This window comes from Salvia splendens, chromosome 12 (genome assembly GCF_004379255.2).
Source record: "Salvia splendens isolate huo1 chromosome 12, SspV2, whole genome shotgun sequence".
Lineage (NCBI taxonomy): Eukaryota > Viridiplantae > Streptophyta > Magnoliopsida > Lamiales > Lamiaceae > Salvia > Salvia splendens.
In genome coordinates this window covers 799,188-824,697 of record NC_056043.1, presented here as the reverse complement: position 1 = coordinate 824,697, position 25,510 = coordinate 799,188, and the positions used below count along the sequence as shown (strand labels likewise).

Here is a 25,510-nt window from a genome sequence, read left to right as displayed (position 1 = left end):
TCCAAGTTCTCTTTACTATTCTATGGCAGGATTAGGGTTTTAGTCCGTAATTAATGATTTAGTAAAAAAATGAACGGTCAAACGCATTTTGACCCGTCTAACGAGTTAAATTAATGGACCAAAAGCTAACACATTGTTAAGGTTATTTCCCTAACATGTCATGGGTGATCGGCGGCCTTCGGCTAGGTGATCAGATAGAGTGTAAGTCTGCTGGGGTCTTTCCGTCGGCAAACTAATGCAATTTTTAGGGCTTTCTCGTGCAGAGACAAGAGAATGAAAATAATGACAAATTTTTATTTATACTTATAGACCCTAGGGTTGGTTCGACTCTCTTTTGCCGAAAAGAACCAAGATAAAAAATTGGGAGAGAGGTTTATAAATAAATCAGTTATATTGAGATAGAGGGATAAATAAATAAAACAAAAGTAATTAATCTTAAAGTCCCACATATAATCTTGGTAACGGTGCGGAGCTTGGTGAACGGACGGGATTTCGCACGCGTGTCGTAGGCACGTGTTCCTTCCTATTCAACAAGATTTATAAGTTCCCACTTTCCAAAATACTATTAATTAGCATATGAAAAGTTAGGGAGTCGAACCCACGAGGAACGGTAGCATCCGCTATGTATTTCCACACTTAGGATTTGTTTTGGCGATGCCGCCACGCTCTAAATTGGGGGTGGGAACTAAACTACGAAATATAAACAACACTTAAGCTAAGGTGGGAACTAAAAGTGCAAATAAAATGCAATTAGAAGAAAGCATTTAAACTGGAACGTAGACTGGGCAATCTGATAAACAGGGCAACTTAGTAGAAAAATAAAAGCAGTAGCTAGAAAATTACAACACTTAGCGAAAATAAGACCATTCGGAAATAAAAACAGAGCAGCTACATGCATGAAGATTCCTAAGATTAGAAAGCAAAAGAGACTAAGCTAAAGGCTAAGGAAAATGAACTAAGTGATAACTACTAAAGAAATCTAAAAAACTAGGATAGTAATATGCAAAATGTTGTCTAAAGCAAGCTAAACTAAATTAGATGTAAATGGAAGGTGGAGTGCAGAACTTAACTAAGCTAAAAGGGCTGCCAAAAGTGAATTTAATTTTAATATTTGGGCCTAATGAATTAATTTTAATATTTGGGCTTACTATTTTGATAAGGAGTTAGAATTGATTTGGTTGAGACAAATTAATTGAATGGAAGATTGGGCCAGAGTACTTTAAATCAATGGGTGACTTCACGCACGCTTTTCGAGGACAGAATGAAACACAAGTTAAAGCTTTAAACGAATGAGGTGGGCTTTCGAACTAAAGTGTTTTCAAGAGCTTTTGTTTTAATATATCGGTTTGAGCATCGTGTTATGTGCGATTGATTTATTATATTTATTCCAATGATGAGGCGAGATATGTGATCAAAGTGAAAGTGTTGTTGCGCATGTTATGTGGTGCTATGTGTTTGATTTATTGAGTGATATTATAAATTGCTTGGCCTTGTTGGTGTGATGTGAATTGATGCTCGACCTTGAAAAGTGATTTGTGTTTCAAATACGTTTTGAGGAAAATAAAGTTTGCAAAGGGAATATCATGCCATAGTTTTGTTTTGAGAAGTGTCTATCTGTTTGTTTAGCAAGGGAGTTGTCCCTACTAGACCTATTGAAATCGAATTCGCGTTTGACTAGGGAGTGAGTTCCTACTCAGGCTAGTGTACACCAATGGGGATCGTGAGCCGTCTTTTGGACCGGCCAGTCCAGTGATTGAGTTTGCGGCCACATTCTCGTTTCACATGATGTTGTTGATGTTGAGATTGAGGTTGAGATTGTTCAGATGATGATTATTTAGTGGGGAGTGAGTCCCTACTATGAGTTTAATCGAATTCGGGTCCTAGCAAGGGTGCGTCCCTACTCGGACTAGTGTACACGATGAGGACCGTGTCATCGAATGGGTTGGCCGGTTTTCGTGCTCGTAGAAAGTGGCCCCCTTACACGGCACCCTAAAGAACAGATATGGCAGTTTCTTAAATGAGTCAAGGAGAAATGGTTGTGTTTTGAAATGACGAGGAAAAAGGATTTGAGGATGAGTTGAAAGATATTTTTAGTGTCTCGGGCCTTTTCAAGTTAAAACCCCGAGGTCACTCATTGGTGGCATGATATAACTGTTTTATAAAATTGTTTTGGCAATTGTCCACTGAGTGCATCAAGTACTCAGCCATGCATATGTTTTCCCTATGTGCAGGTTGAGCGGTGACGAGCGTGTTGGGTGTTGAGCATGAAAGTGAAGAAGATAGTAAATAAAATTTTCTGAATATATTATGTCTTCATACATAATAGTATTCTACTCTCGAAATGCTTCCGCTAAATATTGTTTCTTTTGAGTTCGTGTATTGTTGATATATTTTCATTTGGAGTTGTTGATCGTTGATACACTCTGATTTTATTCGAGCTATTCTCATTTGTTTCGAGGTATGGTCGAGTTGTGTTGTTTTCTCCTTTCTTCCCCGCTTCTTTAACCCTCCCCTAGTTAGTCGCGATCAACCGTGTTTTCTATCCTTAGAAAATGCAGGCGTGACAATAATTAATTCAAATCAAGCTCGAAATCATATTACAATTTGACATGAAAATTCTATATCATTTCTTTCTTATTGCTACATATAATACAATAAATAACATAATTAATTTTTAAGTAAATTCAATTAAATTTAAAAATATTATATACATGTACAATTTATATACATTTATCTTTTCTCTTATTATTGAGGCCCTACACAATTAGTTTCCGTTGTCTTTTAATTCTACAACTAGGGATTCTAATTGATCTGGTTCGGGCTCGCCCGGTGTGGCCTGTTAATAATACAGGCCAGTTGGAAGCATTTCTAAGCTCAGTCTTGCTAGAGGCCCAATCCCTTTACTACCTAGGCCGCTCCAAGCTTGTTTTATACTGTAGTAATAAGTCACTTTATAATAAATATGATTTGATCAACAAAAAAACAAATCCTATCCACATTTATAAAATATGCAAAAATATTCTATTTACACGTAAATAAACATAATGAGTTTACATTACAATACTAATTGTAATATTTATATTGATTTTTACTTTTCCAATTAGAACTCCTAATCACAGAATAAGTATGTAGACATGTTGTGCGCGTGTGTTGATCTACTAAAAGAACGGTTTTTAGAGGGATTGAGGAGATTGGCGGTTTCTCAAGGAGGGAGAATCGATGGGAGAGAATGAGAGTAATTCATTTAATTCTTCATTCTTCTTAATAATAATAAAAGACTCAGATACATGTTTATACTACTAATATTTATGATATAAAATGATCTTCTATAAACTAGCAAAACAACGGAACAATAACCAAAACAAATCAACATAACAATTAAACAATAAATTATAAAATAAGCTAAATAATTATATAAAGAGAGTATCAGTTGACTTCTGAAATAAACTAAACGTCTAGCTCCTTATTAGCGTCTCACAGGATATTATATACGTGGAAATCATAGAACACATGGATATAAAAAGGATACCAAATTTATTAATACATACGTTTTTTTTACGAATTGGAAACGACAAAGACAATATATATCTTTATTAGAATTTTAGATACGTACATTTTTATTGGAATTGTAGACAAGCATTATTAGTTAGATAGGTCGAATGGGATGGCAATCTGATACGCGATCCACGATACCGGCAGAGTTAGAGGAGCCGAAGGAGTTAGAGAAGGATAGTGTGGGATCGTTCGACACCCGAGAACCCGAGATCAGCCGGTAATACATATATGTCAACATTAGACATACGTATGTCATTTATATTCAGTTGACGTACAAATATCTTCGTGTTGACATCTATAAGATAGGTTGTGCACATAGTTGTCAGTAGTCAATTTAAAATAGTTGTCAACCTAACATGACTAATAGTATTTATATAATTTAGTAAAGAATGAACATGTAAAAACGGTAAATATGTGTGTACTGCCTCCGTGGCGTATCCAGGATTTTCGATATGGGGGTGCGAAAAAATTACGACTTAAAATTTCACAATGTGACTAATCAATTTTGTTCTCTTTGTTATGTTTTCTTAATTTTTCTAATATTTAAAATGAAATATGTCTTTATTTTTTTACCAAAAACTTCATTTTAAATCATTAAAAGAGTATTTTATAGTGTTACGTAGAGAGCCATTATGCATATGAAATACAAGTATCCATGTTTTGTTACTTAGCAATATTAATTATATTAGTATATATAATATAATGAGGAGGTTAATTTTATAAATATTACTTTATGATACTTATTTCAAATTAGTAATTAAACCTGGGTTGTTTGTAAAATATTTTACTCTATATTAGTCATATAAGTATCTATTAAAAATAGTTAATGAAAATTAAATATGAAAGAATATAAAATAAAATTAAAAAAAGAACAAGTTAGTGGTTAAACTAATAAATGTTTGTTAAAAACGAAACAAATAATGAAACTTAAACATGAATTGTGAAGGGGATATGGATTAAAAACAAAATTAAATTGATAAAAAGGTTATATGGATTAAAACAAAGTTAATTTTGAGAAAATAAAACAAAAGCAACAGGGAATGCGGTTGAGAAGGGTCGTCTCGGATCTCTAGTATGGAAGACCAGCACATTTTCCACTGTGACAGAAATAGATTTTGTTATAGTAGTACTACATATAGTATTAAACCACAAAGTTTTGGGGGTACAGTTGTACCCCCGTTCCCATTTGCATAAGCCACTTGCTCCGTCCGTGAATAGGAGTTCCGTTTTTCATTTTGGTCTGTTCGTGAATATGAGTCCCGGTTCATAATGACTATAAATGGTCTATAGACTCCACATTCCACTAACTCAGTCCTCACATTCATTTAAAACTAAATATATACAAGTGAGAAGTATATTCCACTAACTTTCTTCTATCAACTTTTTCTAAAGGTTTCATAAAATCCATGCCACAAAGAAATGAGACTCCTATTCGTGGATGGATGGAGTATTTATTACAAATGGCGTTCATATATTTGTTAGTTTAAATAAAATTTAAATGTATATTGGTAAAGTTCTCCGAACAAAATAATTACATCGATCCTTTTGTTTTTACTTAAAATGTTGCAATAATATTTGAGTAAAGTAGTAAAGAAATTAGGAGCTAAAATGCAACTCTCGGCTGGTGTGCTAAAATAATGTATGTTGAATATTCTTGTGTTACATTAATAAAACTAATACGACAAAAAAAATGAATCAAGTGACCATTCTTGTTGTCTATGACATCCATTACGTGCCAAAAAGAACTAATTTTGCTAAATTATGAAGTTCCAAATTTCCACACATCAAATTAAATTACTCAATTTTCTAGTAGAATAATGAGTAGTCAAATGAGTAAGTTGGCTAAACCGTTTGTAATTCTTATAAGTAGGCGAATGTCTTTGTAGAGAAGGATAAGAAAACGTGCGTAGAAAATTTTTGCGGCCGAGAATAAAGGTAGAAGTGAAAATTCAAAATATGGAATTATTTGCTAAATGGTTCGCATACATTTTCCTTTTTCAAGATAAGATGTTGTTCAAATTTAAATATATGGTCATATTACAACAATTTGTATATAACGAAGTGATGTAGTAATATAATGATTCAAGTGTAGCATAACCTAAATTCAATATATATAATACAGTAAAAGTGTGTGTATAATTTAATTATAAATGTATATATTTCCTCCGTAGCATCTAAGATAACACCCGTTTTCCATTTTACTTTGTCCCATATAATTTGACATTTTTTTCTAAAAATAATAAAATAACTTTTTATGTCCGGGTAATACACCCAATCAATTCATCTCTTTAATTATAATATTCAATTCTTTTTCTCTCTCATTTTGTCATTTCAAAATTTCTGTGATTTAATACTTTTTTTTTTTACATTTTAGGTAAGTTGATCCCTTATTAAACTCACATATATTAATATAAAACTCATATATAAAAGTGGAGTTCACATTTCATTAACGCATTTTTCCATTTTTATTCACATAGTCATGCAATTTCTTAAAACCTATACTGAGTCAAAATAAGACTATAAATGTCGGATGGAAGAGTATTAATCTAAAATCATTCAGTCTTTTTAGTATTTACTCCTAAATAATTTACATGATTTTTTGTAGTTGAGGAATATTCTTATTTTAAAATGTTCCATATATTCTTTATCTATTTTTCTACTATACAAAAATTTGTCAATATATTGAATCTATTTAAATTTAAAATTCTTACCTTAAATTTTCTTATTTTTCGGCTACTCCTAAAATCACCAACGGCATACAATTTGATTTGACTAATTTAACTCTTTATTAATATATGTTGCTTCTTTTTTTCTTTTTTTTGATAACGTGGGAACCCGCAGCCACTACCCTTAGGGGGCGCACTGGGTAAACCCCCGGTCCTTTGCAATAGCCTGCAAACCACACAGAACGGTTAAACCAGCCTAGGTTGCCCATAGCTGACAAGCTCACAGCTCAGGAGGCTTAAAGACTGCCCTTTGCAGGGCTCGAACTCATAACCTCACGGTTACAAGCCTTTCACAGCCTCGACCAACTGAGCTGGGGATTGCTTCTATTATTAGGTGTTCATTCTTTATGTCGGATTCACTCTCTTAGTTTTATTAAATTTCAACATACACCAACAAGTGTGCTAAAATAATGTATATAATGATCTAAATTCCGTATAAATAATGTATATAGAGAAAACTCTTATATATATTTCCCCTATGTATATAGAGGTGTGATCAAATACAAACTCTCTAAAATACAAACTATACAAACTATGTCAACGGAGTGTACAAATTCTGTCACCGGAGTGTACAAATTATGTCAACAGGGGTCGATGTCAATATGTCACCGGGGGTCAATGTCAACGGAATGTACAAATTCTGTCACCGGGGGATGTACGGAGTGTACAAATTCTGTCGATGGGGGTGTCCAAATTCTGATTTTTCGATGTCAAAATGTTGACATTAGAAAAATCTCTTATGTTAACCGTTGATTAATTGTATTAAGTGAGTAGGATTAAAGTTTGTATAGTTTGTATTTTAGAGGGTTTGTAGTTTATCACACCCCTATGTATATATATATATATATTCTTTTTTTTACTTTATTCACTCTCTACTTTAACTATTTATTACTCCCTCCGTCCCATTAAATATGCAACATTTGTTTTTCGGCACAAGATTTTATGTAGTGTTGTTTTGTGAGTTAAAGAAGAGAGAGTAAAGTAAGAGAGAAGAAAAAGTAGAGAGAGTGTTATTTCCTTTTTTAGAAACGTTTCATTTTTAATGGGACAAACAAAAAAAGAAAACGTTTAATTTCTAATGGGACAGAGGGAGTACTATTTTTTTAAAACGAGTGCTCAAAATGAAACGCCTCTACTTCATAGAGACGGGGGAGTATAATATAATTCTAAGTTATTCACTAAATGCTCTCTTATTAAACAACAAAATACATTCTTTCAACGCTAGTTTTCATCCACAGTAGGTGCTGATATTTGTGCACCTAACATATTCTTATAAATTGGGATTGTTTGATTATTCGTTGTGCTAAATTAATAATCATTCCCCCCAAACATTTTCAAGAAATGCATTTAATTAGGTGTTAGAATATTGAAATTAAGCACATGCATGCATTTTGAATGTAGAATTGACACTGCACGTATTTAGACATTCACCTACTTGTAAGAATTATAGTCGATTTAGCTTTACTTATTTTTATTTTATTCTGCTAGAATTAAATTAGAATTCAGACTTTATTTCGAATTCATGCGTGGAAGTTGGACTTCATAGTTTAGAATTAATAAATGGTCACTTGATTCATGTTTAACACAAAGTATATTCAATAAACATGCTCTATTAGTTTTATTAAATTTCAACATACACCAACCGGTGTGCTAAAATAATGTATGTTGAAAATTCTTGTCTTAAATTAATAAAACTAATACGACAAAAAAATGAATCAGGTGACCGTTCTTGATGTCTATGACACATCCATTACGTGCCAAAGACCAAAAAGAACTAATTTAGCTAAACTATGACTTAAGTCCAAATTTCCACACATCAATTTAAATTAGTCAAATTTGCTAGTAGAATAATTGTCAAATGAGTAAGTTCGCTAAACCGATTGTAATTCTTATAACTAGGTCAATGTCTTTGTAGAGAAGGAAAAGAAAACGAGCGTAAAAAATTTAACAAGAGAAAATTCAAAATTTTAGAGGTATTTGGTCATAGTTTGTATACTGTAGTGATATCAGACTATCCGGATTCACTATTAACCGAGACCTCTTTGGTCTTGTTTAGAAGATGGCTCAGTCAAACCATCAACCACGCAACTGAATTTAAGCTAGCTATTACAAGTTATCAAAACCGTAAGAGCTGTTGACTCAATTAGAGTCTTCTTGGTCAGAAGCTCCAAGAAACTCCAAGTAATCTCCAATGATCCTGCACACTAGGAAGCTAGTTAGAATAATATGAAAGATCCTCTTGGATCATGACAAAACATGCAGTAATCAATGAAATAACAAAGGAATCGCATAGATCAAATAGCTATGGCTCAGAAACCCGCCAATAGTACAGATCTATTCACCAAAATCACATCCAAGGGAGCCACGTTGAGTTCAACGGTGAAACTCTTCACCAACCTCCGGTTGCAACCCCAAACCACTCCACTACACCGGATCTAGACGCTCTCAAAGCTCACAACCACAGAAACCTCTCCACAAGAAACCCTAACTTCTCTGGAACCCTAGCAACCGAAGTAGTTGCTAATCTCAAACCCACACACCGTTTATTCACACAAATATCAGTGATAAACCACAGTGGAACAACCAGAGAAACATCAGAGAAGGATAACCCAAGGGAAACTCAAGAACTCGAGAGAGAAGTGAGAGAAACCAGAGAGTAGAGAGTGAAGTGAGGCGGTGAGTAGAGGGAGGGAGTATATCAAACCAGTAATGGGCTAGGGCAAATGCAGCCCCAAGTTACCTGATGGGCTATACAAAATTCCAGGCCCAGCAAAAAAATAATAGTCCACCAATTAACCAGCCCAATAGTCAACATACTCCACCTTGGACATTAATTTTTGGGAAACCAATTGCACTATTAGCTAAGGTATTTAACTCATCATAGCCTGCAAGGCAGTCCCCACAGCACCAAAGAACCAAGTTCACTAGCATAGGGAAACAACCAGGTTTGCCTACAAGGCTCCAGAGGGGCTGACACCCATTAGCCTTTAGGACTTAGTGCCATCAGCCACTAGCTACCCTTACCATAGTAGCTAAGAGGCTGAGGTCTTTAACCCCGGGACATGCAGCTATCCTAGGTCAAAATGCAAATGCTTAATGCAGAAAAGAAGTTTTTCAAGTGGTAAGCATTTAGTCCCCATGTCAGCTGGGTTCTTATCAGTGTGCACTTTAAGCAAAGAAACTTCATTCTTTTCTACAATATCCCTGATGTAATGAAACCTTACAACTATATGCTTAGTTCTATCATGGAAGACAGGATTTTAACACAATTGAATTGCTTACTGAGAATCTGAAAACACAACAGGATGAGAATTCACAAATTTGAGTTCAGGAAGTACTCCCTTTAACCATACAGCTTCCTTCATTGCTTCAGTGATAGCAATGTACTCAGATTCTGTAGTAGACAAAGCAACAATGTGTTGTAGCTGAGACTTCCAACTTATGCAAGATCTGCATAGAGTAAAGACATAGGAAGTGGTGGACTTCCTCTTATCTCTGTCATTAGCATAATTGGAATCAACATAACCAGTCAGTTTCACACCATCTTCACATCTAGAATAGCATAAACCATACTTGGAGGTATTTTTCAAATATCTCATCAACCACTTTAAGGCTTCCCAATGAACTGGACCTGGATTAGACATGTATCTACTCAAGCAAGACACAGCATAGGCAATATCAGGCCTAGTACTAACCATTAGGTACATAACAGATCCTATAGCATTAGCATAGGGAACCTTCTTCATGGCATTGATATCATGTTCAGATTTAGGACACAAGTCTTTACTCAACATAAAGTGTGCAGCTAATGGCACAGAGGATGGCTTAGTATTAAGCATGTTAAATTTTTTCAGAATTTTGAGCACATAGGGTTCCTGATGCAAAACAAGCACACACTCTTTCCTATTTCTGAAAATATTAATTCCTAATATCTTCTTGGCATCCCCTAAGTCTTTCATATCAAAATTCTCACTCAAAGAGGTTTGCACAGCAGTTATGGATTTCAAACAAGGACCCATAATCAGCATGTCATCCACATATAACAGCAAGAAAACAGGAGCAGCAGAGTCAAGGTTCTTAACATACAAGCAAGCATCAAAAGTACTCCTAACAAAGCCTAATTTCTGCATGCAGGTGTTAAACTTTATATTCCACTGCCTAGGAGATTGTTTCAAACCATACAAAGCTTTTTTGAGCAAACAAACATGATTAGGAAACTTAGGATCAATAAAGCCTTCAGGCTGTTTCATGTAAATGGGTTTATCCAAATCACCATGCAAGAAAGCAGTTTTAACATCCATTTGCTTCAGTTCCCAATCAAAATGAGCACATAGAGTAAGCATCAGCCTTACAGTTGTAAATTTAACCACATGAGCAAATATTTCAGTATAATCTACCCCCTCTTGTTGAGTAAAACCTTTGGCCATTAATCTGGCCTTGTATCTCAGCCCCTCCACCTCACTTTTAAGCTTATAAAGCCATCTGCAGTCTACAACAGAAGCACCAAGAGGGAGTGGTACAAGTATCCAAGTATGATTAATTTTCAGAGAGTTCATTTCCTCTAACATGGCTTTATGCCATTCATTCCAGGATTTTGACTTAGTAGCATGCTTGAATGATTGAGGCTCATCTCCATCAGACTCATGGACATTAAGGGCCAAGTTTATCAAAGCAATTACCCCCACATTACCATCATATCTAACAGGTTTAGAAACATTTTTTCTTCTAAGTCTATCTCTAGCTAACACATAATCACTGAGGTTAGGAGCATCAATAGCATTTTGGACACCAGGTGGGGAATTCAAGACATTCTGGACAGGCATAACAGGAGGATCACACATAGGACCATCAGGCAAGTTAGCATCATTGTTCACATTGTCACATATGGGTACAATTTCAACATTATCTTGTAGACCCCCCTCATTAGGTGTTTCATTAGGAATATAGACAGGTGTGATGTTCCAGAATGGCTGCTCCACCTCACTTGGAACATCCATAGGATGCTCCACATCAGTGGGGTTATCTGTGGACTCCACCTCAGTTAGAGGGTCCTTGTCCAAATTCTGAGAAGCAGGGGTTTGAGTCACATTCAAGCAAGGGAAGTCAGTTTCATTAAACACTACATCCCTACTAATAATGACTTTAAACCCTGGCTCATCTCTTAGCCACACTCTATATCCTTTCACACCCTCAGGGTATCCCAAAAACACACCTTTTCTGGATCTAGGCTCAAGTTTATCATTTCTAGTATGAACAAAAGCAGAGCATCCAAACACTCTTAGATTAGAAAGGTTAAGGGATTTTCCAGAGAACACAAACTCAGGACATTGTCCTTGCAAAGGCACAGAAGGAGATCTATTCACAAGTTAAGTAGCAGTCATTAAAGCTTCACCCCAAAATTTTTTGGACAAACCAGATTTTGCTAACATGCATCTTACTTTATCAAGCAAAGTCCTATTAATTCTTTCAGCTACTCCTTTTTGCTGAGGAGTATAAGGAACAGTTTTATGTCTTTTAATGCCATGCCCAGCACATAAATCATCAAACTGATGGTTGCAAAATTCTAAACCATTATCTGTTCTGATAGCCTTAATCCTCTTACCAGTCTGATTCTCTATCAAGGTTTTCCAAGTAGTAAATTTTCCAAACACATCAGATTTATGTCTCATCAGAAAACACCAAACTTTTCTTGAAAAATCATCAATGATAGATAAGAAATACACAGACCCAGAGTGGGAAGACACAGAGGCAGGGCCCAAACATCCATATGCAAGTATTCCAAGATATTAGAGCTAATATTTGCAGGCACTGGAGTAGGAAAGGTGACCCTGTGCTGTTTACCTAGCACACATGTGTCACAAAAAGGCAAATCACCTTGAACATCTGATTCAGATAAGATGTCATGCTTTTTCAGAATATGCAAACCCTTTTCACTCATGTGACCTAGTCTATTATGCCACAGCATCAATTTATCAGATTTGACAACATTTGCATAAGCTTTCTCATAAGTCAGAGGCACAGCAGTACAGACATAGAGACCACATTTTCTGTTAGCTTTAAACAAACACATAGAACCCTTACAGATTTTCATGCTCCCTTCCCCCCATTTACCACTCATGCCATCACTTTCAAGGGCAGTACAGGACAACAAATTGTAGCATAACTCAGGCACATATCTTACACCCTTCAAGTTCAACACATAGCCATTTTTAAATTGCAAACACACATTGCCTATACCAAGAATAGCACACTTCTTGTCATCAGCCATAGACACATATGTATTAACCACAGGCTTAATATCAGAAAACAATTCCTTGAAGGGACTAACATGATAAGTGCAGCCAGAGTCACACAACCAATCATTAGAGGTAAACTGACATACAGGGGAAGTATTCATATACACCATATCATGCAACATAAAGACAGAATCATTTTCAGCATCAAGTTTTGCAAGATTGGCTACATTTTCAATGTGAAAGTTTCCACTATTGTTAGGAGACTTGTTCTTTTTAGGCTTATTACAATCTTTCTTAAAATGCCCAGGTTCCCCACAATTATAGCATTTCCTCACAAACCTAGAGTCTCTACTGTTGGACCTAGATCTGTATTTCTTTTTAGAATTAGACCTGGAACCAGAATTTCCATTTGACTCAGAACCCCCTCTAGAATTAGGTCTACCTCTAACATAAAACACCTTGTTAGTAGCAGACTTATCAGAAGCTCTTTCCCTTAATTCAATTTCCTTAGACTTAAGAGAGCTAATAATCAATTCAAGAGGAGCAGCATCTCTGCCATATTTAATAGCAGCTTTAACATCACTGTAAGAGTCAGGGATGGCATTCATCAAGGCAATACTGGTATATTCATCAATAGTTTTATCCCCTGACCTTTTAATATCTTGAACCAGCTTTTGAAACCTATCCACATTGTCACCAATATCTTTTGAAAAATCAAGCTTGAATTTAAAGAGTTTTTCAAGCAAATACATCCTTGAAGACATAGAAGTTTCAGTGTACAAAGTATCAAGGTGTTTCCACATTTCAGAAGCAGATTCAATATAATTAACCTTCCTAATCACAGAGTCAGACAAATTGAGAATAATGGTGGCCTTGGCCAATTCATTCATTTCATCCAGTTTTTCTTGAGGGGTATCAGTGGGCAAAGTGCCATCAACACATTTGAAGATTTTTTGTTGAATAAGAACACACTTTAGTTTCTGTTTCCAGATCACAAAATCATTTTTACCATTGAAAGGGACCATGCTGACAGGCTGAGCCATTTTTAAAAACCAAGAAAATTTTCAAGCAACACAAAGAGCAAGAAAACTAACACAAACACACAACAAGCAGGCAGCCAATCACAAAGGCAGAACACCCATGCAACAGACAAACACAGATTCACAGATTTCACCAGATTTCACACAAAGAACCTCAAATCCTTGACTGTCACGAGCAAGGCCGGCTAAGGCTATCCCAGTTCGCAATCACTCACTTCTGGAGGGCGCAGGGGGTCACTTAGGCAGCACAATATGCTTGGTGGTCAAGCAATAGGAGATTTTCAAGCAGAGACCGCAAGAGAGAAAGGAAAAACACTCCACGGAAGCTAGAACCACAGAGAAAACACACCAGGAAACCTAAGTCTTGCCAAGACTGTCTACCAGAAACAAAATCCCAATCCTATAGTTGGCACTAAACAGAAAACAGAAATATCCAGAAAGATTCAGCCAATTTACCAGAGCAAACCCCCACTCGAGGGAGGGTTCCACTTGCCCACCTCCTTTTAGCGACTCGGTGTGCCGGAATAGTCCCCCCGTGGCTCTGATACCACTGTTGGGTCCCCGGTGGTGCACACCCGAACTCCACATTAGTATGATATTGTCCGCTTTGGGCAAAGCTGTTAAGAGAAGACTCCCTCAACGCGGATTCGTCGGCGACGAGCAGTCGACGACGGAATGGATAACGTGGACGTCACGGGCTTGCCCCGCGATCAGCTCCAATATTTGGGTTGACGGAAAGTAAAACAACGAGAAGTAGGAAAATATATTATTTCTTGATGAACAATTCATAACACAATCCCCTTTTATAATCTAAGGACCCTAGATGATTCGACTCTCTTTTGCGATCCGGGAAAGAATCACCAAGAAAACCCGGAAGGGAGCTTATTGGGCTCGACTCTAAACTTTAATTAAATCGGTCCAAATAATGAAATAGCAACATCCAAAATAAATACTAATATTAAAGAAAGCAAAATAACTCTTCACGTCTGAATCTTCAACGCTTCTTCCGTGCGACCACGAAGTCTCCATACTTCACTGGAGGTCTCGACTCCCGTCGTGGCCGGTCGCTCCTGCTCGGCACTGCCGCTGGCGCCCTTTCTTCCCCTGCAGTTTCAAACACCAACTGATTCTCCTCTGCTCTCGGTACCTCGCAGCCTTCCTCCCGTCTCACTTCGTCCCTTTGCGCTTCTGTGACTGTTGTCGGGTGTGTTCCCGTATCAACTCCCCCCTCCATAAGAGACTCCTTGTCCCTAAGGAGGCACGGAAAATGCTTCACCACGACCGTGAGGGGCTCCCACGTCGGCGCAGCTCCCGCATCATCATTCCATTGCACCCGACATTCTTCCTGCGCCTCTCTGTTCCTCCCCACCACACGACGCTCCAGCAACTTCACCGGTTGGGCAATAGATTGTCCCCTTGCGAACACCATCGGAAAGTCCGACGTCACCTGCGATGAGCCTTCCACAAACGGTTTCAACAGGCTCACATGAAAGACATTATGGATCCGACTACCATCTGGCAACTTCAGGCGATATGCTACCTGTCCAATACGTTCAAGGACCTCAAACGGGCCATAGAATCAGCGAGCCAACTTTGCCGACACCGGCCGCGCAACCGAGTGTTGTCGGTACGGCTGTAACTTGAGGAGTACTAGCTCGCCCACCTCAAATTCCAGGTGCCTTCGATGGCGGTTCGCTGCCGCGCGCATCCTGTTCTGTGCCTTTTCCAAGTTTCGGCGTAACTCCATAATCAACTCCCCCCTCTGAATAATGTCCTTTGCCACGTCCGGCGGAGTAGCTGCGGAAGGCGGTGAAGCTATCAAAGCCGGAGGTTCTCGGCCGTACAATGCGTGATAAGGGGAGGTCCCCAACCCCTCGTGATAGAAACAATTTAGTGCTAGTTCCGCCCAAGGCAGAAAGTTTGCCCACTTCGCAGGACGATCAGCCACAAATGCCCTCAAGTATTGTTCTAGGCCGCGATTCCGAACCTCAGTCTGCCCATCAGATTGGGGATGATAAGCGGTCGTGAAATGCTGCTTGGTCCCACTCAACTTCAACATATGCTCCCAAACCTCATTGAGAAACAAAGGATCTCGATCTGAAACGAGTGTCTTAGGAAATCCATGATGTTTGACCACCGTGTCAATGAAAAGGTTTGCCACTCTCCACGCATCAAATTTCGACGGAAGTGGGGCAAAATGGGCATACTTAGATAATCTGTCGACTGCAACCAAAATAGTTGTATAACCCCTCGACTGCGGTAAACTCGTGATGAAGTCCATGGAAACATCCTCCCAGACCTGCGACGGGACAGGCAAAGGCTGCAGAAGACCCGCAGGCTTTTGTGTCGAATACTTGGTTGTTTGGCACACAAAACACGAGTTCACGAAGCGCTTGACGTCCCTGCGCATCGTAGTCCAGAAAAATTGTGCCGCTAGGCGTCGGAAAGTCCTATCCACCCCGGGGTGACCTGCCAAAGGTGTGCTATGGTGCTCATATAACAATGCTCCCTTTGCCGTAGAGTCCTCCGTCACTACAATCCTTCGGCCAAAGTAGATCAGCCCATCAGCAACCGAGAAGCCCGGTTTCGCCACCCCGCTCGCAACGTCGGCGTGGAGATTCAACAAATCCGCCTTGGTCCGATTATCTTCCCGCAATAATTCCATGATATGAGGACTTGGGTGACATACCAGCGCCAGCACCGCTGCGTCCCCCGCCGCTTGCTCGGTTTCCATATCTCGCCGAGACAACGCATCTGCCGCCTTGTTCGAGGCGCCCGTCTTGTATTCAATGCGGAACTTGTACCCCATCAAGTTCCGTACGTATAGTTGCTGATCCGGTGTCTGAATTATCTAGTGCAACAAGTCTTTCAGACGCTTTTGGTCACTCCTAATCACGAATTCGCGCCCCAACAAATACTGTCTCCATTTCTGCACCGCCTCCACGATGGCATATAATTCTTTGTGGTAGGTCGATGTCACCCGACGTCGAGGACCAAGTTTCTTACTGAAGAACGCCAATGGGTGGCCATCCTGCAACAACACCGCGCCCACTCCAAAATCCGAAGCATCCGTCTCTACATAAAACACCTTAGAGAAATCTGGCAAGCGCAAAACCGGGGCTGATGTCATGGCCTCTTTCAACCGTCCAAAACTGTCATCCGCCAAGGACGACCACGCGAAAGCGTCCTTTTTAAGCAACTCCGTAAGGGGAGCCGCGATGGATGCATACCCTGCGATAAACCGTCGATAATACCCTGTTAACCCCAAAAAACCACGCAATTGCTTGACTGTCGTGGGCTTTGGCCAAGCCACCATCGCCTCTATCTTGCTTGGGTCGGGTTTTAGCTGTCCAGCCTCGATCAAGTGGCCCAAGTAATCCACCGTAGAGCAGCAAAAAGTGCACTTTGATAATTTCACAAAGAAGCTATGGGCCTGTAGGATAGAGAGCACCTCATGCAATTGTTCCGTGTGTCTCTCCAATGTCGGGCTGTAAATTAAGATGTCATCGAAGAAAACCATGACTGATTGGCGAAGAAGAGGTCGAAATATGTCATTCATAGCTGCCTGAAATGTCGACGGTGCATTTGTAAGCCCGAACGGCATTACTAGAAATTCAAAGTGACCATCATGTGTTCTGAAAGCTGTCTTGAACACATCCTCAGAGTTCATCCGGATCTGGTGATAACCTTCCCGGAGATCTAGCTTTGTGAATACCCGGGCAGCCCCGAGTTCATCAAATAACTCATCTGTCGTAGGAATGGGGAAGTGGTCTGGCACCGTCGCTGCATTTAAAGCCCTGTAGTCGATACAGAAACAAAACGACCCATCATTCTTCCGAATAAGTAGCACTGGTGACGAGAAAGGACTCTGGCTCCTCCTGATTATGCCCGCGTCTAGCATTTCCTTCACTTGCCGCTCTATCTCTGTCTTTTGAAAGTAAGGGTACCTGTAAGGCCTGACATTAACAGGCTTCGAATTAGGCAGTAGGTGAATCCTATGGTCAAATGGCCGCGCTGGCGGCATTCCCGACGGGAGCTGAAAAACCGCGCGATGTCGTTCCAACACACTCAACACAGGAGCTGACAAATCAGAGGGAAAAACCATCGCATCCTCGGTCGTACCCAGATCTGGCGCCAACTGTAACACTTCAAACACATTAGCCTCCCCCCTCAAACGGAGCAGCGAGGCAGCGGCGCTGTTAGAAACCTCTCGAGGCACGGAGGGTGCCACCTTCAAGCAAACTGGGACATCATCCCTTAAGAACTCGATAGTGCCCTTAACAAAGTCGTTGGTGACCCGTCTAAGAGAGTGCAACCATGATAACCCCAATACTACATCCAAACCATGGACGGGCAGAATATGCAACGTGACAATAAACTTCTCCTGCTGAATAAAAAATTCCGTTGCCACGCTAGCAAAAGAACACACCAACGACGCCCCATTACCCACGTAGACTCGGAATGGCCGCACTGCAGTCAGCGGTAGTTTCAGCTTCTCCGCAATTTGCGGGTGTAAAAAGTCATGGGAGCTGCCTGTATCGACAAGAATCGTCACCTGTTCCCGTCCCATCTGACCCCGCAATTCCATTGAGGCCGAATGTGGTCGTCCTCCCATCGCATAAATGTGTGACAGGTCCGCGGTAATGATCTCCTCGGCTGGTGGATCCGACTCCTCGGGCTCCAGTTCCTCATCGTCCATGCCCATATACACCAAGAATTTCCCTTTACAAACGTGTCCGGGAATCCATTTATCCGGGCAATACCAACACAAGCCCTTCCGTGTATGCTCAGCTCTCTCAGCAGCCGAAATGCGAACCACCGGTAAGCCTGCAAAGTCCGCACTCCTCCCTTTGGGTTGTCCCCCACGATTAGCCTCCGCTCCAGGCGTTGCTCCCGATGGTGTGATAGCCAAAGGCGGCGGCTGTTGCGTTTGTTCCCGGGGTAGCCACGCACGACGCTGGAATGATTGCTTAGGTGGCGGCTTGTCGGTCGCCGCATCAAACTCCACGGCTAAGGCCATTGCCGCAGCCACCGACGGAGGGTACTGAAACTTCACTTGATTTCGAACCGGTTGTTGCAACCCCTCCACATACAAAGTCACCAATCGATTACTCGGCACCCCTCGAACTCTATTCAACATACCCTCAAACTCACTGTTATATTTTTCCAACGATCCCGTTTGGCATAATTTGGCAATCACCCCGAAATAGTCGACAAAGCACTGTGGATCAAAACGGTGGCGGACATCCTCCAAAAACTCCGACCAACGAGCCGCTGGATTACCCTCCCGATAGTTGAAAACCCATTCAGCCACCGATGGTTCAAACAACATAACCGCATAATGTAAGCGTTGATCCTCTACTAGTCGACAGTGATCAAAATAAAATTGAACTCTAGAAATCCAACTTACCACGTTTGAACCATCAAAACGCGGCGGTTTCATCGTCAATCCGGCCTGTCTGTCCGATGAATGAGAGCTGGCCCACTGACGCGATCCCTGAGGCTCCCAAACTGGGCCCGAATTCTGAAATTGCTGCTCCGGCAACGGCCGATGGCCCCACGCATCCCATGCTGCGGATGGACGAGAGGCAGGCGGTGCATCCCACGAAGAGTGATGCGGCGGACCGGAAAATCTATGGCCCAAGGCCTGTGGCCCAGTAGGGTTAGGTCGGAACCCCTCCTGAAACCCTAGAAAAGGGACACTCGCCGCAGGAGGACATGATGGGATTGCGATGCTGATCGCCGAAGATGGTGGCAACGACGGTATTGCAGCCGCCACTGTTTCAGTGGTGGACCCAGAATATGGTGGATCCGGATCGGGTCTAGCCGCATGCCGCGTCGACATCGAACGTCGTTCGAAATCATCCATTCGAACCTCAAACCTAGCCATATTCGCCACCAGATGTTCCAGCAAGGTCTTCACCGGATCCAGAGCCGGCGACTCCGATAACTGAGACACTACCGGGCTGGTCACCACCGGCAAGGAACACATAACCTCCGATCGCTCAACTCCGGACTGAGAACCTGTCATGAGTTCAACAATGGAAGCACCAGTTGTTAAGAAAAGACTCCCTCAACGCGAATTCGTCGGCGACGAGCAGTCGACGACGGAATGGATAACGTGGACGTCACGGGCTTGCCCCGCGATCAGCTCCAATATTTGGGTGACGGAAAGTAAAACAACGAGAAGTAGGAAAATATGTTATTTCTTGATGAACAATTCATAACACAATCCCCTTTTATAATCTAAGGACCCTAGATGATTCGACTCTCTTTTGCGATCCGGGAAAGAATCACCAAGAAAACCCGGAAGGGAGCTTATTGGGCTCGACTCTAAACTTTAATTAAATCGGTCCAAATAATGAAATAGCAACATCCAAAATAAATACTAATATTAAAGAAAGCAAAATAACTCTCCACGTCTGAACCTTCAACGCTTCTTCCGTGCGACCACGAAGTCTCCATACTTCACTGGAGGTCTCGACTCCCGTCGTGGCCGGTCGCTCCTGCTCGGCACTGCCGCTGGCGCCCTTTCTTCCCCTGCAGTTTCAAACACCAACTGATTCTCCTCTGCTCTCGGTACCTCGCAGCCTTCCTCCCGTCTCACTTCGTCCCTTTGCGCTTCTGTGACTGTTGTCGGGTGTGTTCCCGTATCAAAAGCCCTCACGGTTTTGCTCTTGGGGTGCTCCCCAAAAGGCCTCATACTAATGGAGTTGGGGTAGCCCATTTATATGCTTGCAACTCTTGTCCATTCTCCGATATGGGATATGGTTTGCTTCACCACAATCCTCCCCTCAAACCAAGACCACCAGACCAAGACCACATGTCTCTCTGCCCCCATGTTACAGGTCACCAGGTCACCCCGGGTCTTGGTCGAGCTCACACACCACATCGGAGAACTTGCAAGCGCAACCACCGAACCCTCACACAGGCCCAGCCCCTGAACCAGGGCTCTGATACCACTGTAGGGATCAGACTATCCGGATTCACTATTAACCGAGACCTCTTTGGTCTTGTTTAGAAGATGGCTCAGTCAAACCATCAACCACGCAACTGAATTTAAGCTAGCTATTACAAGTTATCAAAACCGTAAGAGCTGTTGACTCAATTAGAGTCTTCTTGGTCAGAAGCTCCAAGAAACTCCAAGTAATCTCCAATGATCCTGCACACTAGGAAGCTAGTTAGAATAATATGAAAGATCCTCTTGGATCATGACAAAACATGCAGTAATCAATGAAATAACAAAGGAATCGCATAGATCAAATAGCTATGGCTCAGAAACCCGCCAATAGTACAGATCTATTCACCAAAATCACATCCAAGGGAGCCACGTTGAGTTCAACGGTGAAACTCTTCACCAACCTCCGGTTGCAACCCCAAACCACTCCACTACACCAGATCTAGTCGCTCTCAACGCTCACAACCACAGAAACCTCTCCACAAGAAACCCTAACTTCTCTGGAACCCTAGCAACCGAAGTAGTTGCTAATCTCAAACCCACACACCGTTTATTCACACAAATATCAGTGATAAACCACAGTGGAACAACCAGAGAAACATCAGAGAAGGATAACTCAAGGGAAACTCAAGAACTCGAGAGAGAAGTGAGAGAAATCAGAGAGTAGAGAGTGAAGTGAGGCGGTGAGTAGAGGGAGGGAGTATATCAAACCAGTAATGGGCTAGGGCAAATGCAGCCCCAAGTTACCTGATGGGCCATACAAAATTCCAGGCCCAGCAAAAAAATAATAGTCCACCAATTAACCAGCTCAATAGTCAACATATACATCTTTACAAATTCAAAAATATTTATCATCATAATATTGAATATACTACTTCATTATGACATTTGAGTTACAACATTATACATTAAGATTAAGTGTATATCGTTATAAAAAATTTACGTGAAATTGCTCAAACTCGCGAGAATGATGACATTATCATAATATTTTAACTTTTAAATACTAGTATTATTTTCTGAAATCCAAAGTTAATAAATTATTTTATAATGCAAATAAAATATATACTCCCTCTTCCTACGGACATTATTTTTTTTAATATCTTAATCTAATTGACACATTTAAAAAGGAAATATCATTATCCCTATTTATTATTCTTTCTCATAATTTATTTGATCTCCACTCAACTCACAAAACATAACTATATAAAATCTAATGCAAAATGAACGAAACTTTGAGAATGATTAACTGATAGATAAAAGAACTCAAACTCAATGAGAACTTCAGAGTATAATACTCAAACGTAAAAATATATATTCAAAGTCTGTCTTTTAAAATCAACAATGGGGCCTTTATATAGGCAAAGGGAAATCCTAAACTTGTGGGAAAAAAATAACTACAAAGATAATAAGCAAAAAAGGAAAACCTCATTTGGTAGAAGGAAAAACAATCTGTCCTAATATTTTCTAGCTACTAATTCTATTAACTAGGAAATAAATAAAACCAAAATAGTAACTTGTTTAGCCTCCAAGTCATATATTCTAGAACTGCATCAAAATCTTATGCCGAATATAAAATGCTTCAATTGGAATGGGACGGAGTGTAATGATGTAAAAATGATGTACTCCATTCCACTACAAGTGATTTAGCAAAAAGAAAAATCAATTTACTCTCTCTTACTTAATTTTCTCTCCAACTACTTTATTCTATCTTTATTTCTCTATTCTATTTTCTCTCACTCTTTTAACCAATTAATTTAATAAATATCACTGTCTTAAATCTCATGCCAAAAAGAAATCAATCACTTGAGATGGAACGAGAGGAAAGTGTATTAATTTAGAATATCAAATAAAAGAAGTGTTTGGTTATTTAGATATTATACTCCCACCATCTCATAATAATAAATACTTTTGCAACTTCCTGAGTTTTAATGTACAGTTAGTAAAATAAGAAAGAGATAGAAAAAAGTGATTGAACTAATGTTAGTGGAGAACGAGACCCAATTTTTTAGAGAGAAATATTTATCAAAAATAAAATTGGACTACTTTTATAGAATAAACTAAATTAGAAAAAGTCTCTATTTTTATGTGGTATAGGAAGTAGATGCTAAAGTAATTGAGATAAATAAATTTCACGTTAGGGTTCATGACGTAAAGGTAATTCTTATTATTGATGATTCCATACTCTTACTGTAAATGTTGTTTTCAACGATTGAGAATTGAAAGATGATGAAACTTGAGAGCTCAGATTTTTGGGAAAGGAAATCTTATTCAATGAATGCGAATTACAGAATTAAGAAGACACAAGTGTTGTATATGTATACAACTCAACTAACCTTTCATAACTAACCGAATCTAATCCAACGGCTAGTATTCATTGACTAACTAATCATGCAACGGACGGCTCAAATTCTCTCATGCTTAACCTCCTCCAACAGTCGATTAATGAGCTTGATTAAGCTCCATGCATTCCATGCAATCAATCATCTAACAGTCTCCACCTTGATTGAATGCTCAATCTTTCTTCAGCTTGCATACGCTCACCAAGAGCTTGCACTATTCAAACTTGTCTCTGTTCAGCGGCTTCGTCAACATATCAGCCGGATTGTCATCGGTGTGCACCTTAAACACCTTTACTTCACCCTTCTCTATGCCTTCTTTGATGAAGTATAAACGTACGTCGATATGCTTACTCCTCTCATGATACACCTTGTGCTTTGCCAAACACAATGCGCTATTGTTGTCACAACCAATCGAAATAGCTTGTTGCTCAAAACCAAAATCAGTAGCTATCCCCTTTAACCAATAGCTTTCTTTCACGACTGCTGTCAAAGCCATAAACTCAGCCTCTGTGGTTGATAATGCAACTACACTTTGAAGGCTCGATTTCCAGCTTATAGTTGTTCCAAACATGGTGAACAAGTATCCGGTTTGTGATCTTCTGTTGTCAACGTTCCCCGCAGAATCAGAATCACAATAACCAACTATTGCATCACCCTTGCACTCATTATTACCCCTGAACAATATACCAACATCCTCAACCCCTTTTAGATACCTCATTAGCCATTTAAGTGCCCTCCAGTGCTCTCTTCCATGGTTGGCCATGTATCTACTGATCACACTTATAGAATGAGCCACATCTGGTCTCGTTGAGATCATAGCATACATGATGCTACCAACTATATTAGCAAATGGGATCTTTTGCATTTCATTTGCCTCAGCCACTGACTTTGGTACTTGCTGCACTGACAGCTTGAATTGTTGAGTCAATGGAGTTGCAGCTTCCTTGATATTGTCCATTTTGAACTTCCTTTGGTACATAATCATGTTGATTCAGCCATATTAGTTTCCTCTTTCTGTCCCTGACTATGTTCATACCCAAGATCCTCTTAGCCGGACCCAAGTCCTTCATATCAAAAGCTGCAGTCAAGTCATCTTTCACCAGTTGTATTTCTTGTTTGCTTTTGTCATTCTTTGTGCGGTAGGCGTCCTGGAGCCTCTTGGAGTCGAACATCTTCATCTCTTCTACTACGTCGTCAGTGAGGTCAACCGTCCACCTCCGGTATCTTAATCTCTCTACCGGTGGGTGGACTAACTCTCTATGATCATCCAAGAGCTGCTGTTCCGTGTACTCCTCATCGGCCAGAGAGATATTGCTGTCGGAAGATGATTCAGTGCTGGCTGTATACTCGTCGTCACTTAACTCCCGCCGGCTTGGTGGAGTTCTTTGAGTTGCTTCAGTAATGACGATTGCGGCGTTCACGATACGCGGTTTCTTGGTACTAGGCTATTTCCTCATAACGGCCTTGCCCTTCCGTTTCCTCTCCTCTTGGTATCGGGCTTTCTCCTCCGCCTCGGTTGGTGGATTCTTCTGGGTAGTGGGACTACTCTCTACTTTGGCGTCTTCCGTCTCCGGTTGTATCCATCTCTGGAATTGTCGTACTCCTTCTTCGCACTCAAGAGTTTTCCCAGAACCTTCTTTGCTTCACTGACCCTCAGCTGCGTGAAACTTCCCCCAGATGAGGAGTTCGCCAGGTCCTTAGTTGCCTTGTTCATCCCTTCATAAAAGGTATGATGTATTTCTATTCCTGCCATGCGATGATTAGGACACGCATCCAGGAGGCTCATATACCTTGCCCAATAATCACTCAATGGTTCATCACATCCTTGCTTCACACTAGTGATCTCTCTTTTTAACGCGCTTGTTTTCGAGGACGGAAAAAATTCCCCTAAGAATGTCGACATGAAATCCGCCCAACTCTCGATGGAATCTGGGGGTAGTCTCATGAACCAGGTGTTAGCTTCTCCTTTCAGAACGAATGGCAACGCCTTCAATCTGTAGTCGTCCTCGGTCGCCCCTGCTGGTCTCCTCTGCGCCCTACAAATCTTACAAAACTCATGAAGGAACTCGTAAGGGCCTTCATAGCTTTTCCCGCTGTATGTAGGTAGAATCGCGATAACGTGAGGCTTCACATCGCACGCAGTCTGACCAGGGGTGACCACGATAGCTTGCGGTGGTTCTCCTTCGGTATATGCATTCAGCGTACTGATCTCTGGAACTTCATCCACGTTGGCAGCCATCTTTCTCGGATTGCCCTCCAACAGTGGTATTTCTTCTGGTATGGGTCCTTCTATGGTGTACTGCTCCTCGTCGCTACTCGTGCCTAGGTCGGACAGAGCTGTCGATAGGCCAGAACGAGTAGTTACGAATATGGTTCCTCGCTGGAGTATCTTCGGTCTCCACTGGTCAGGAGCCGAACTGCTTCTCATAAACAGAAAAGAAAAGAAAAAGAAAAGTTATGCACAATATATACACCAAAGTATCACTCACGACAACAGTAAATAACGCCATCCACCCCCGGCAACGGCGCCATTTGAAAGGTGCAAGTTCGCAGGTGTCGTTCAAGCAAGGATGTATCCTACTGATCAGGATAAGAGCCCCCGCTAACCTAGAACCTGGTTTCAAAGAATCCTCAACCCACTTCTACTGATCAGTAT

The 25,510-nt window shown here is 40.5% G+C and overlaps 1 protein-coding gene across 1 annotated transcript; it reads right to left on the bottom strand.

Moving 5' to 3' along the window:
- Positions 1-16,408: 16,408 nt before the first annotated feature.
- LOC121759078 lies at positions 16,409-19,588 on the bottom strand. The gene has a single exon (XM_042154579.1). It carries the CDS (start codon positions 19,586-19,588, stop codon positions 16,409-16,411), a length of 3,180 nt encoding a protein of 1,059 aa, XP_042010513.1.
- Positions 19,589-25,510: the final 5,922 nt, after the last annotated feature.

Coding starts and splice junctions, on each gene's coding strand:
- LOC121759078 (XM_042154579.1), bottom strand. CDS start 19,588: ATGACAGGTTCTCAGTCCGGAGTTGAGCGATCGGAGGTTATGTGTTCC.